The sequence below is a fragment of the Epinephelus moara genome, chromosome 20 (genome assembly GCF_006386435.1).
Source record: "Epinephelus moara isolate mb chromosome 20, YSFRI_EMoa_1.0, whole genome shotgun sequence".
Taxonomy (NCBI): Eukaryota; Metazoa; Chordata; class Actinopteri; order Perciformes; family Serranidae; genus Epinephelus; species Epinephelus moara.
Window position 1 is genome coordinate 1300527 of NC_065525.1, and position 12578 is coordinate 1313104.

At 41.8% G+C, this 12578-nt stretch overlaps 1 protein-coding gene across 1 annotated transcript in view; it reads right to left on the reverse strand.

Annotated features, from left to right (window-relative positions):
• The window catches only part of LOC126408049 (cytosolic carboxypeptidase 4), a 663851-nt gene that overhangs the window by 8345 nt on the left and 642928 nt on the right, over positions 1-12578 (reverse strand). The window contains exons 28-29 of the mRNA XM_050073404.1: positions 10325-10770; positions 8795-8814 (exon numbers count right to left, since the gene is read on the reverse strand). Coding sequence (XP_049929361.1) covers positions 8795-8814; positions 10325-10770 — 466 coding nt within the window. The remainder of the gene's footprint in view (positions 1-8794; positions 8815-10324; positions 10771-12578) is intronic.

Sequence of the window (12578 nt, forward strand, 5' to 3'; positions counted from 1 at the left end):
GAGATCACTGTCTAGCCTCCTGGAGATGTCGTGGCACCAACTAGACGAAACTCCGGTGAAAGGAGGTTCCCACCCGATGACCCCAAAGACATGTTAGTTATCACTGCTCACTGGTCTGTATAGTTAAGCCTTGCCATAATAGCTTATCATAGGGCTTAGGAGGTTATTCACTGAGTGCTGATCCTTTTCTAGAGCACAAACTTCTTGTGTTTATTTGAATTGACTGTAAACTACTCAGTATTCGGGCTGATATCTTGAATAGTGCTGTTAATCTCAGCAGTCATTCCTCTGTTAATCCTCCTCCAAGTATTCTAACCTCTTTCCACAAAATTAGTAAAGAAGAACTCCGTAAAACTATTTTACAGATGAGGACAACTACCTGCTCCTTGGATGCTATCCCTACTACTTTTTTCAAGGGGGTCTTAGACTGTCTGCTTGAAGATGTATTGATTATTGTAAACAGTTCCCTGGAATCTGGCATTTTTCCCGACTCTCTAAAAATGGCTATAGTCAAACCATTACTAAAGAAGAACGACCTTGATCCTTCAATCCTCAGTAATTACAGGCCAATCTCTAATCTACCTTTTTTGGGTAAAAAAGTTCTTAAAAAGTAATATATAAACAGCTGGATGCCTTCTTAAATGAGAATAAGATCCATGACAAATTTCAATCTGGTTTTAAACAAGGACATAGCACTGAGACAGCACTTGTTAAAGTGGTCAATGATCTCAGGGTAAGCCGTGACAATAAAAATACCTCCATTCTTATGCTTCTCGATATGACAGCTGCTTTCGACACGGTCGATCACAACATTATTCTTTACCGGCTTGAAAGCTGGATTGGTAGAAGAAGAAGTTATCAGATCAAACTTTCTGATTATGCCTCAACAAAACGCCTGATCTTCTCTGGTGTTCTGCAGGGCTTCATCCTTGGGCCTCTGCTATTCAGTTTGTATATGCTGCCGCTTGGAAAAATAATTGGTGACTATGGAGTCAATTTCCATTTTCATGCTGACGACACTCAGCTTTACCTGTCTGTGGCGCCAGATGATCCAAAGGTGCTCGATCCCTTAATAGAGTGTCTGTCTACCATTAGACTGTGGATGAGTGAAAGTTTTCTTAAATTAAATGAAGACAAGACAGAAATCCTCATAGTCGGCACTAGCACAGAGAGGCAAATGATTTCAAGTAGACTTGGTAGTCTGGTCATGCAAAATAAGGCTAAGGTGAAAAATCTAGGTGTCATTATCGACTCTGAGCTGGACTGAGCTGAAAGTCATATCAACAGTGTTACTAAGGCAACCTATTTTCACCTCAGAAACATTGCTAGGGTTAGGCCTTATCTATCCATGGATGACGTTAAAAAACTGATGCATGCATTTGTGTCCTCTCACCTTGATTATTGTAATGCACTCTTTACTGGTCTCCCGAAGAAAGTATCAACAAGCTACAACTTGTACAAAATGCGGCAGCCAGAGTTTTAACAAAAACCAGGATGAGAGATCACATTACCCCAGTCCTAGCATCTCTCCATCGGCTGCCTGTAGCTTTTAGGATTGATTTTAAAATTCTCTTGCTGGTTTTTAAAACACTACATGGCCTCGCCCCTCCTACCTCTCCGACTACTTATCTGAATACCAGGCTTGGGGAGTAACGGATTACATGTAATGGCGTTACGTAATTAGGATACAAAAAAAAGGTAACTGTAATCCGTTACAGCACAGAAAAAAATATGTAATTAGATTACCGGTATATTTGATAAAAATTACTTAGAAGGATTACATTTTAAAAATCAAATGGGATGCAGCAGATTTTTATACAGTCTGTGCAGCAGATACATGCACAGTGTGCACGCATTGCGACACTTTACGACACAACATCACAACAAAACAACACGTGAAACGACCACCAGCGGAAGGACGAAAAGCGCAAATGACTGTTAAACGTTATGGTCACTGCTGGGGAGAAAAATGCCTTCACTCCATGGAAACTCCGGCATCATTTTGCCTTTAAATCAGAAAAGGGTAACAACATCACAGAACAGTGCAAGCTATGCCTCCCGGCTGTCAAAATACTGTCAACATCCAGGGACTCGACGTCCAACTTAAAGAAACATCTACAGGTAAGATGACAAAGCACTAACGCTGAAATACGCAGAAATCCAGTAAGCTAAAGTTACGGTTTGTTAGCTTGCCAACCTATCAATAACCTGTCGTGCTACTACTGTACTATATAACTACTACTGTAAAACATTTTGGGACTGTAACTTAGGTGCTGATGCTGACTTGTGTCGTGCCAAAAAGTGATAATGTTAGGTAATGTTAGTAACAAGACGTGCTTTCCAGCCACCAGATGGCGCTATTTTCACCATCTTAATTGCTGCTGAGGCTGTCAGACCATAAACTTTATTTATTATTTTATCCACTTTGCTTCAGCCGATCATCACCAAAGTTTTAGTTTTGAGTTATTTTGCGGACAAACAAACAAACAGACAGAAAAACAGACAAACAAACAAACCAATGCCGGCGAAAACATAACCTCCTTGGCGGAGGTAATAATTGTTACTATTATTGTTGATGTGTAGGTAACTTTTAGGTAACTCTGAAGCATGTTAATACCTGACACACCTCTTTCAGGTGGTAATTTTTTTTTTCATCTAATAATAAGTATAATAATAATAATAATAATAATAATAATAATGATAATAATTATTATTATTATTATTGTTATTACAGTTATTGTCATTATAACCTGTGATCTAATTCACAATTACAGCTGAATAGTTCATAATAAATAAATTAATTGATTGTTAATTTTGCGCCGTGTATTTTCAAGAGGAAACATCAAAGTCACTTACATCTGACAAATGAAGCCACTGGCCGGTTCGAGATGAGTGAGCAGCCTGAGCCCAGTATACCTGAACATGGTCAAGGACAAGAGGCCCTGCATCCTCCCATCAAACAAATGAAACTTGACCTTGGTCCCATCCCAGAGTATAGTCAGTAGACTATACTCAGTAGTAGATATTTAGGGACCTCGGCCGAAGGACGAAGTCCCTCTTCTTTTTGCTGCGTTTATTTTTATTAGGGACCTCGGCCGAAGGACGAAGTCTCTATTGTTTTTGCTGCGTTTATTAGGGACCTCGGCTGAAGGGCGAGGACCCTCTTGTTTTTGGTGCGTTTATTAGGGACCTCGGCTTAAGGGCAAGGACCCTCTTGTTTTTGGTGCGTTTATTAGGGACCTCGGCTTAAGGGCAAGGACCCTCTTGTTTTTGGTGCGTTTATTAGGGACCTCGGCTTAAGGGCAAGGACCCTCTTGTTTTTGGTGCGTTTATTAGGGACCTCGGCTTAAGGGCAAGGACCCTCTTGTTTTTGGTGCGTTTATTAGGGACCTCGGCTTAAGGGCAAGGACCCTCTTGTTTTTGGTGCGTTTATTAGGGACCTCGGCTTAAGGGCAAGGACCCTCTTGTTTTTGGTGCGTTTATTAGGGACCTCGGCTTAAGGGCAAGGACCCTCTTGTTTTTGGTGCGTTTATTAGGGACCTCGGCTTAAGGGCAAGGACCCTCTTGTTTTTGGTGCGTTTATTAGGGACCTCGGCTTAAGGGCAAGGACCCTCTTGTTTTTGGTGCGTTTATTAGGGACCTCGGCTTAAGGGCAAGGACCCTCTTGTTTTTGGTGCGTTTATTAGGGACCTCGGCTTAAGGGCAAGGACCCTCTTGTTTTTGGTGCGTTTATTAGGGACCTCGGCTTAAGGGCAAGGACCCTCTTGTTTTTGGTGCGTTTATTAGGGACCTCGGCTAAAGGACGAAGTCCCTCTTGTTTTTGGTGGGTTTATTATTATTATTAGGGACCTTGGCCGAAGGACGAAGTCCCTCTTGTTCCTGGTACATTTATTATTATTATCATTATTATTATTATTAGGGACCCCGGCCAAAGGACGAAGTCCCTCTTGTTCCTGGTACGTTTATTATTATTATTATTATTATTATTAGGGACCTCGGCCGAAGGACGAAGTCCCTCTTGTTCCTGGTACGTTTATTAGGGACCTCGGCCGAAGGACGAAGTCCCTCTTGTTCCTGGTACGTTTATTATTATTATTATTATTATTGTTATTATTAGGGACCTTGGCCCTGCTCTTCAACTTGTCTCTCTGTCAGTGGTGGACTTAGGATGTTTGTAGGTCAGGAGTGAAAAGGAAAAAAGGGCACCTACTGCATGACAGGGGGGGCATTGATGTGGAAAAAAATCAGTTTACCCCCTAAACCTGCTCAAAAACTCACTGAAATTGGCATGCATGTCAGGACTGGTGAAAAATTTTAGAAAATGAAGTAATTAATCCTCAAAGTTCCAAAATGGGCTGTCTAGCGCCACCTAGACACACTAAAATGGCCGCTGCGGCTTGAAGAATGACATAGAAAGATCAAACCAAAACTGTCTTGTTCGTCTCATCAAGACCTACAAATAACACACTCGCACCCCTGACCTAAACCCAACAGGAAGTGAGCTATTTGCCCTTTCAAAGTAAGATTTCGCCTCAAAAATGCTCTTTCTTCAAAATCATTAAAAAAACAAATCCTCCTACACCGTTTATCGTATTGGCTTCAAACTCGCAACCCTAACAGATCAACCCCTGGGGAACAAATCTTCTGTACAACTTTTTCATTACTCGAACGGTTTGGATTTTATGGCCTCTCAAAGGTGACATGTTACAAAACCTCATGACGATTTTTGTGCCACCTACACACACTAAAATGCCCACTGCGACCAGTAAGAATCCCGTAGAAAGACCAAACCAAAACTAGCTTGTTCGTCTCATCAAGACCTACAAATCACAGACTGACACCACTGACCTAAATCCAAAAGGAAGTGCGCTATTGCCCTTTCAATGTAAGATGCTGTTTTTCACAAATTCTCTCTCTCAAAAAATATTTTCTCCTACACCATTTTTCATAACTGCTTCAAATGTGCACACATGACAGCTCTACCCCTGGTGAACGTTACTTGTGAAGGACTTTGTCATTACTCGAACGGTTTGGATTTTATAATTGTCAAAGGTGCAGGACACAAAGACTCGTGACGATCTTCGGAAGAAAAGATGAGGGCCAACATATCTAAAACTTGCGACTAAGGCCGCATTTTTGACTCCACACACATAAAAGCTCTATATCTCTGCGTTCAGAACAAGTTTATCTCTCTGGTGTGTGTGTGTGTGTGTGTGTGTGTGTGTGTGTGTGTTTGGTCACACACACCTGACAGGATAACATTGACCAAACTGACCAGCTCATGTGTCTCATTCCCACATTTTCCTAAATAAATGCCTGATAGCAAAAACATGTAAATACAAGATTTCCAGGTCAAACTATTTTGCCTCATTTAGAGTCTGAATCAGATCTGTAGCTAAAACTGTGCGGCAGCATTACACGATCAAATACATGTAGTCCTGCTCAGTTTCTCCACTGAAATTAACTAGTGTCTGCCTGCTGTTACATCAGGAAAGTATACACATCCAAAATTACAAGCTCCTTTGTTTAATCACCACTTTAGTCTTTGTAAAAATTGTTTTCTTTTATGATTTACTTTCCTTTATAATTCATGTTTTGTCCATGTTAATATTTGTTATCCTGTTAAAATGTATATTATGTATTTATATATTAATGTACTTACATCACAATGTGTTACACAACAAAGCAGGAGTACTGTCACCACAGACCTTTGTTTTTTACAGTACATGGGGAACATTTCAATTCTTCACAGTATGACAGACACCATTTTGCTGTTAACATTATATAATTACTTAATCATGACAGTGTATTTCATTTCAATGTGGATGTTTTGGACAAGACATTTTGTTTCCATAGCTGACATATCACAGGTACATTTTAGTTAGTTAGTTTTAGTTAGTTAATACATCGGTTGGGTACAGGGTCTGACATTAACGGTTGCCCGAATGCCCGGGGCAAGGAAAAATAGCTGGCAAGCCAGCAGACACTGTGCAGACATGCCTGATCGGGCAAGCAGCACCGACTCGGATTTTGTTTTTGTTTTTTTCTAATCGCAGGGCAGGAATTATACCACGGCCAAACAGCCAGTGCCGTAATCCCCCTCCTACCCATACGGCCAGTGTGGCATGTCCTGTTTTTTTTTAACATTAACATGACAATCAGCAAGGCTACGGCTACAAGTTAATGTACTGACACTCCTCAGATAGACACACACACACACATACCGGACAGCCTCTCAATCCTTAGCCGCTAAATTAGCTCATGTACAACACAGGTACCACACAGAAACTTTTACAAAGGGTCATAAAACTTGAAATATAAGTCACACCTGGCGAAAAATTTTATAATCTATTGGCCTCCTGAATTTCCACCACTAGGTGGCGCTATTATTAAGGAAAGTGCGTTTTGGCTCATAACTCCCATATACTTTGTCGCACATTCAAAAACCTTATATCCACGCATTCAGTGAATTGTGCTGAATCTTGTGGTATAGGCCACGCCCATTTCCGCTTACTGTTTTGTTTTCGCTAACTCGCAAAATGTCGCAAACCTACTTTTTCGAACTCCTCCCAGGCAATTTCACTGATTGGCATGAAACTTTGCACACAGCATCTGGGGACCCTCCCGACAAAAAGTTATTAAAAGAATTTCAATATTCCAAACAATACTCAAGTTATTAAATAGCAACTTCCTGCAGATTTTGTTCTAAACAGGAAGTGCTGCATATCTCCACATTGGTGTATCCGAATGACATGAAACTCAGGTTAACACTTCCCCATGAGCCCCTGAGGCTCTGTGCAAAATTTCGGGTGATGACCACAAGGTGGCACTCTTTAAATTTAAGTATTTTATATCTCAACATCGGTTGGGCGGATTAACACGAAACTTGGTTTAATTATTGTCAATGCCCTCCTGAGGATATCTGATGAAGGACTTACCGATCTGCCACTAGGTGGCACTTTGGTGGCCGTCTAATTTAATATTTGGCACTGTGCAAACACCATAACACTCATGGAAATAAAATTGATAGGGGTGGTATAGACTGGCCCCTGTAACTCACACACCAAAAATGACCAGCAGGTGGCGCTATTTTCAATGCAAAAGCGTTTTTGGCTAATAACTCCCACATAATATGTCGCACATTGTTAAACCTTCTATTTACGTGTTCTCTGAATTCCACTGAATTGTGTGGTGTAAGCCACGCCTACTTTCGCGGTAACTTTCCATTCGCTAAATCGCGACAAATGAAAAACATACTTTTTCGAACTCCTTCTAGGCGATTTGACCGATTTGCACCAAACTTTGCATGTAGCATCTTTCAACCCTCCTGACAAAAAGTTTGCATGTAGCATCTTTCAACCCTCCTGACAAAAAGTTATTAAAAAAATTTTGATCGTCCAAAAAACGGCCAAAATATAAAACAACAAATTCCTGCACATTGTTTTCAAAACAGACAGTCTTTCATATCTTGAGCAAATACAGTCCGATTACCACAACACTTTTGCTAATTGTGTTCCATGGCCCGATGAGGGTTTGTGCAAAATTCGGTGCAAATCGGCCAATAGGTGGCGTCCTGGTGGCAGTCTAATTAGTGTGAATGGAAATAAATTGGAAAATCTTCAAATCCTCTTCAAAACTCATCGACTTTCAACCTCTTCTTGTCCCTCATATTTTGAGCTAGAGACACCATGTCAACTTTCAAAGAGTCAGAAGACCTTGAACTATTGGACATGTATTCAGCTTCTACTTTTTGGAAAAATACATACGTGGGTTGGGTGCCTACCTGTATACTGGAAATGTAAGTAAGAGATAACGTTTATTTACAGCTGACAAGACATCTAGGTGCACGTCCCCTGACGGCAGCATGCCCCGACGCACGTGGACTGCGAGGGCCCGTTCATCGCTGCTTGCAGCTTTAATTATTATTATTATTATTCCCACATTTCGTCAACTTCAACTTCAACTTTCAATTTTATTGTCCCAAAAGGGAAATTTGCTTTGCAGGTAGGTAAAAACAAACACATAAAAACATAGAGAGCACATTCACACAAGTTTTGACACGACACTGAAGGGTAAGTACACAAATACCCTGGGGGGCGACTGAGAGTAGAGTGTAGAGTGCATCATAACTTCATTTTTTAAAATTTAAATTAAGTTGGGTAATGGCTTGTGTTATGAAGGATTTTTTCAATCTGTTTTTATCTCCTAGTGAGAGGCTGCCAAACCAGGAGATGATGGCAAAGGTCAGGACAGATTCAACTATTGAATAATAAAACATTGACATCAATTTGCTGCACACTCCAAACCGGTTCAGCATCCGGAGGAAGTGCAGTCGCTGTTGTGATTTTTTGTACACAATGTCCGTGTTTTCATTAAAGGACAGCTTATTGTCAATGACCACACCAAGGTACTTAAAGGTTGTGACTGTCAATGACCACACCAAGGTACTTAAAGGTTGTGACTTGTTCCACAGTCTCCCCCTTAATTACTGTTAAGAGTGGTGGGTTCGAGTTCCTTCTGAAATCTATGCACATGTCCTTGGTCTTTGTCACATTTAAGTTTAAAAAGAATCATCACACCAATGAATAAAATCATCCACCACTGGTCCAGGAGCTGTGTCCTCCCCCTGTAACAGACTCACTATGACTGTGTCATCAGCAAACTTAAGTACATGTCTATCTGGATGTGAGCTTCTACAGCCGTCTGTGTACAGGATATATAAAATAGGTGAGAGGACACAGCCCTGTGGAGAACCAGTGGAGGAGAGAAGGACATCAGACAGAGCACTGTTCACTCTAACACGTTGTGATCTGTCTGTTAAGACATCTAAAATCCATCCAACAATACTGGGGCACAAATTAAAATTTGACAATAATTTGGAGGCTAAAATATGGGGCTGAATTGTATTAAAAGCAGAAGTAAAATCTAAGAACAGTAAATGTGCATGGGTGGCCGGGCCTTCAAGGTGTTTAAAAACAATGTTAAGAAGGGTTAAAACCGCATCATCCACCCCTTTTTTACTCATATATGCAAATTGTAGGGGGTCTAAAATGTCCTCCACAGCCTCCACCAGCTCTCTTTTAATAATCTTTTCAAAGACCTTCATAACCAGTGAAGTCAGGGCTATAGGTCTGTAATGATTGATGGACTTTGGGGATTTAACTTTGGCCACAGGCACAACTATTGACCTTTTCCACAGTTCAGGGACCGTCTGCTGCTCTAAGGAGCTCTTGAATATGTGGTGGAAAATAAAAGACAGTTGATCTGAACAGTGTCTGAGGAGGTGACCTGAGATATTGTCAGGGCCTGGGCTTTTGTTAGTTTTGGTTTTGCTAAATAAAATCCTAACATCTTCAGCATTAAAGTCAAAATTAAAATCAAGCAATGTAGTAGAGGAAGTTCCAGACCTTATCTGATCTACTCTTCCTCCAAAATCATCCGTGTCAAAGCTAAGGTAAAAATGATTAAAATTATCAGCTAGCTCCTTGTCTGAATTAAAACCATCCAATCTAACCTTACTATTCTTCAGCTTTTTAGTGCCTGTCATGGTTGACATGCCATTCCAGACACTTTTTAGATCCTTACTGTTGAATTTTTGTTCAATTTTGTCTTTATAATTGAGTTTAGCTTTTTTAATTTCTACTCTGACCAGCCTTTTTGCCTCTCTGTTCTCCTCAGCATTGCCCTTTTTAAACAAATCGTGTTTCCTCCTTATTATTTCTTTTAAGGACTTATTTATCCATGGCTTATTGTTTGGGTAGATTTTAGCCTGCCGTGTAGGAATACAGGTCTCTTCACAGAAAGTTGTATAACTACACACAGTAGAGGTTAATTCATGTATGCCCATACGACTTGAAGAACTCTGGGGTCCATCTGGCTGAACACAGACCAATCAGTACAGTCCAGGCACCCCTGCAAGCACTGAATAGCATCTGGAGACCACACCTTCACAGTTTTAAATTGGGCAGCCTTCCTTTTCAACACTGTCTTATAGACAGGCTCCAGCAGTATGGTGTTGTGATCTGAGGATCCTAAGGGAGGCAGTGTGGATGATCTAAAAGCGTCTTTGATGGACCCATAGCAGAGATCAAGTGTCTTATTAAAACAAGTAGGGCAGGTGACATACTGATAAAAATGAGTCAGAGTTGATCTCAGTTTACACTGATTAAAATCCCCAAGGATAAAAACAGGAGCACAGTGACTGTAGTCTCTCTGTGGATTGTCTGATCACGTGTGCTGCATTTTTGGTGTTGGCTTTAGGATGGATGTAGACCACACTGATAAAAATTTGGGGGAATTCTCTGGGGAGATAAAATGGGCGGACCGACACAGACAGCAGTTCAATGTCGGGGGTGCATGTTCTTTCTCTGATGGTAATATTGTTGCACCATCTCCGGTTGACATAAAGACAGACTCCGCCTCCATGGGACTTCCCCGTGACTTCACTATTTCTGTCCGTGCGTAAGGGAATCCCGAAGCCGTCGAGGTGTAGGTCCGAGTCAGGATCATTGTTTGAGAGCCAGGTTTCAGTCAAGGCCAGCACACAAGCGTTCCTGTACTGGTGGAGATGGAGCACATTGGCCTGGAGCTCGTCCGTTTTGTTATGAAGGGACTGCACGTTGGCCAGAATCATTGTTGGGAGCGGGAGGCGGTTCAGTTTTTGTCGACGCAGCCTTAGGCGGACTCCGCCTCTCTTGCCCCGCTTCCGTGTATTAGCATGCATAAAGCTTCCATTGTGTCTGTATATGAAGTTACTCTCCAGGTGTTGGACTAGCGAATCCGGTAGAGGAACGGGGGTGTTGTATTGAAGCAACAAGTCCTTAGTGTAATGTAGTCTGGTGGGGGGATGAGGGTGCAGATGATGACAGAAGTCATTGACGCCTAGTGAAATAGCGACTGAGGTCCACCAGATAAGTGCCAGGAACAACTCCATTTCCAACTCTCTCTCAGTCAATGGCTCAAGGCAGACAACCAACTAGTGACACAACATATGCCACTAAGATCGGGGCATTTACACGAACAATACAGACGAAAAAAAGACTTAGGACTCACAACATTAAGCACGCTCAAATTCGATATTTTTGGGTGGTTGCACATGGTCGACACGAAATGCCAAAATAGCGACCCCTACAAATTTTCAAAAACCCCTCCCCTTGGGGTTAGTTTGTCGTAGGCAAATGAAATTTGGTACACACATGTATCATACCGAGACGCACAAAAAAGTCTCTGGACGTCATGGTAAAATCCCAACAGGAAGTCAGCCATTTTGTTTTGAATTCTTTCGTTATGGTGATTTCCACAACTTAAATCTGAACGAACTCCTCCTAGGGATTTTGTCCGATTGACTTCAAATTGGCTACAGATCATCCTGAGAACATGCTGATCAAAAGTTATTAAAAGCTTTTCTCTATGTCAAGGGACGTGGCCGCTAGGGGGTGACAAATTTTGGCGACTTTTCGTTTTCTTGCCATCGAATTTCGAACGGCTCTCCCGCCCACATACTTGATCGTAGCAGCTTCAGACTTGCTGGACATGATGATGGCTCCGCCCCGAACGCCCCGATATGTTAATATCCCACCTTACTCACAGCGCCCCCCGATGGTAACAGGAAGTGATCAGTTTTTACTTTAACATGTACTAATGCCACAAAGTTGACCGCATCAACTTCATTCCACTTCTAATGCATGCAGAACAAGTTGGTGAAGCTACCCTATGAACGCTGTGAAGCTACGTCTAATGGTGTCCATGTGGCGGCGTGGTGACTGTCGATCCCTCGCCACTAAATACGTTTGGCATTTTGATGGCTTCAACGACCTCATCTCCTCATGAAAATGGATACACAGGTCAAGAATGGCAAGCTCTTGCATCTGATAGGGGCGTCGCCCATGGGGGTGACAAAATGTCTCTGTAGAGCCCCCTTGAAATTTTCAAAAACCCCTCCCCATAAGGGTTTTTTTGGAGTTTGAACATGAAAATTGGTACACATGTGTATGTTGTCCAGGCGCACATAAAAGTCTCTGGCACCAATGGTCTACTCCAAACAGGAAGTCGGCCATTTTGATTTTGACTTGTCATTTTCGTGTGATTTCCACATGTTGTATTTTAACGAACTCGTCCTAGGGATTTCATCCAATCGACTTCAAATTTTTTACAGATCATCCAGAGACCATGCTGATGAAAAGTTATTAAAAGCTCTCCTCTATGTCAAGGGGCGTGGCCGCTATGGTGCCTCCCTCGCCACCAAATACGTTTGGCTTTTTGATGGCTTCACCGTCCCCATATCCTCATGAAAATTGACACACAGGTCAAGAATGGCAAGCTCTTGCATCTGATAGGGGCGTCACCCATGAGGGGGACAAAATGCCTCTATAGTGCCCCCTTGAAATTTTCGAAAAACCCTCCCCATAAGGATTTTTTTTGGAGTTGGAACATGAAAATTGGTACACATGGGTATGTTGTCCAGACGCACATAAAAGTCTCTGGCACCAATGGTCTACTCCAAACAGGAAGTCGGCCATTTTGATTTTGACTTGTCATTTTGACATGATTTCCACATGTTGTATTTTAACGAACTAGTC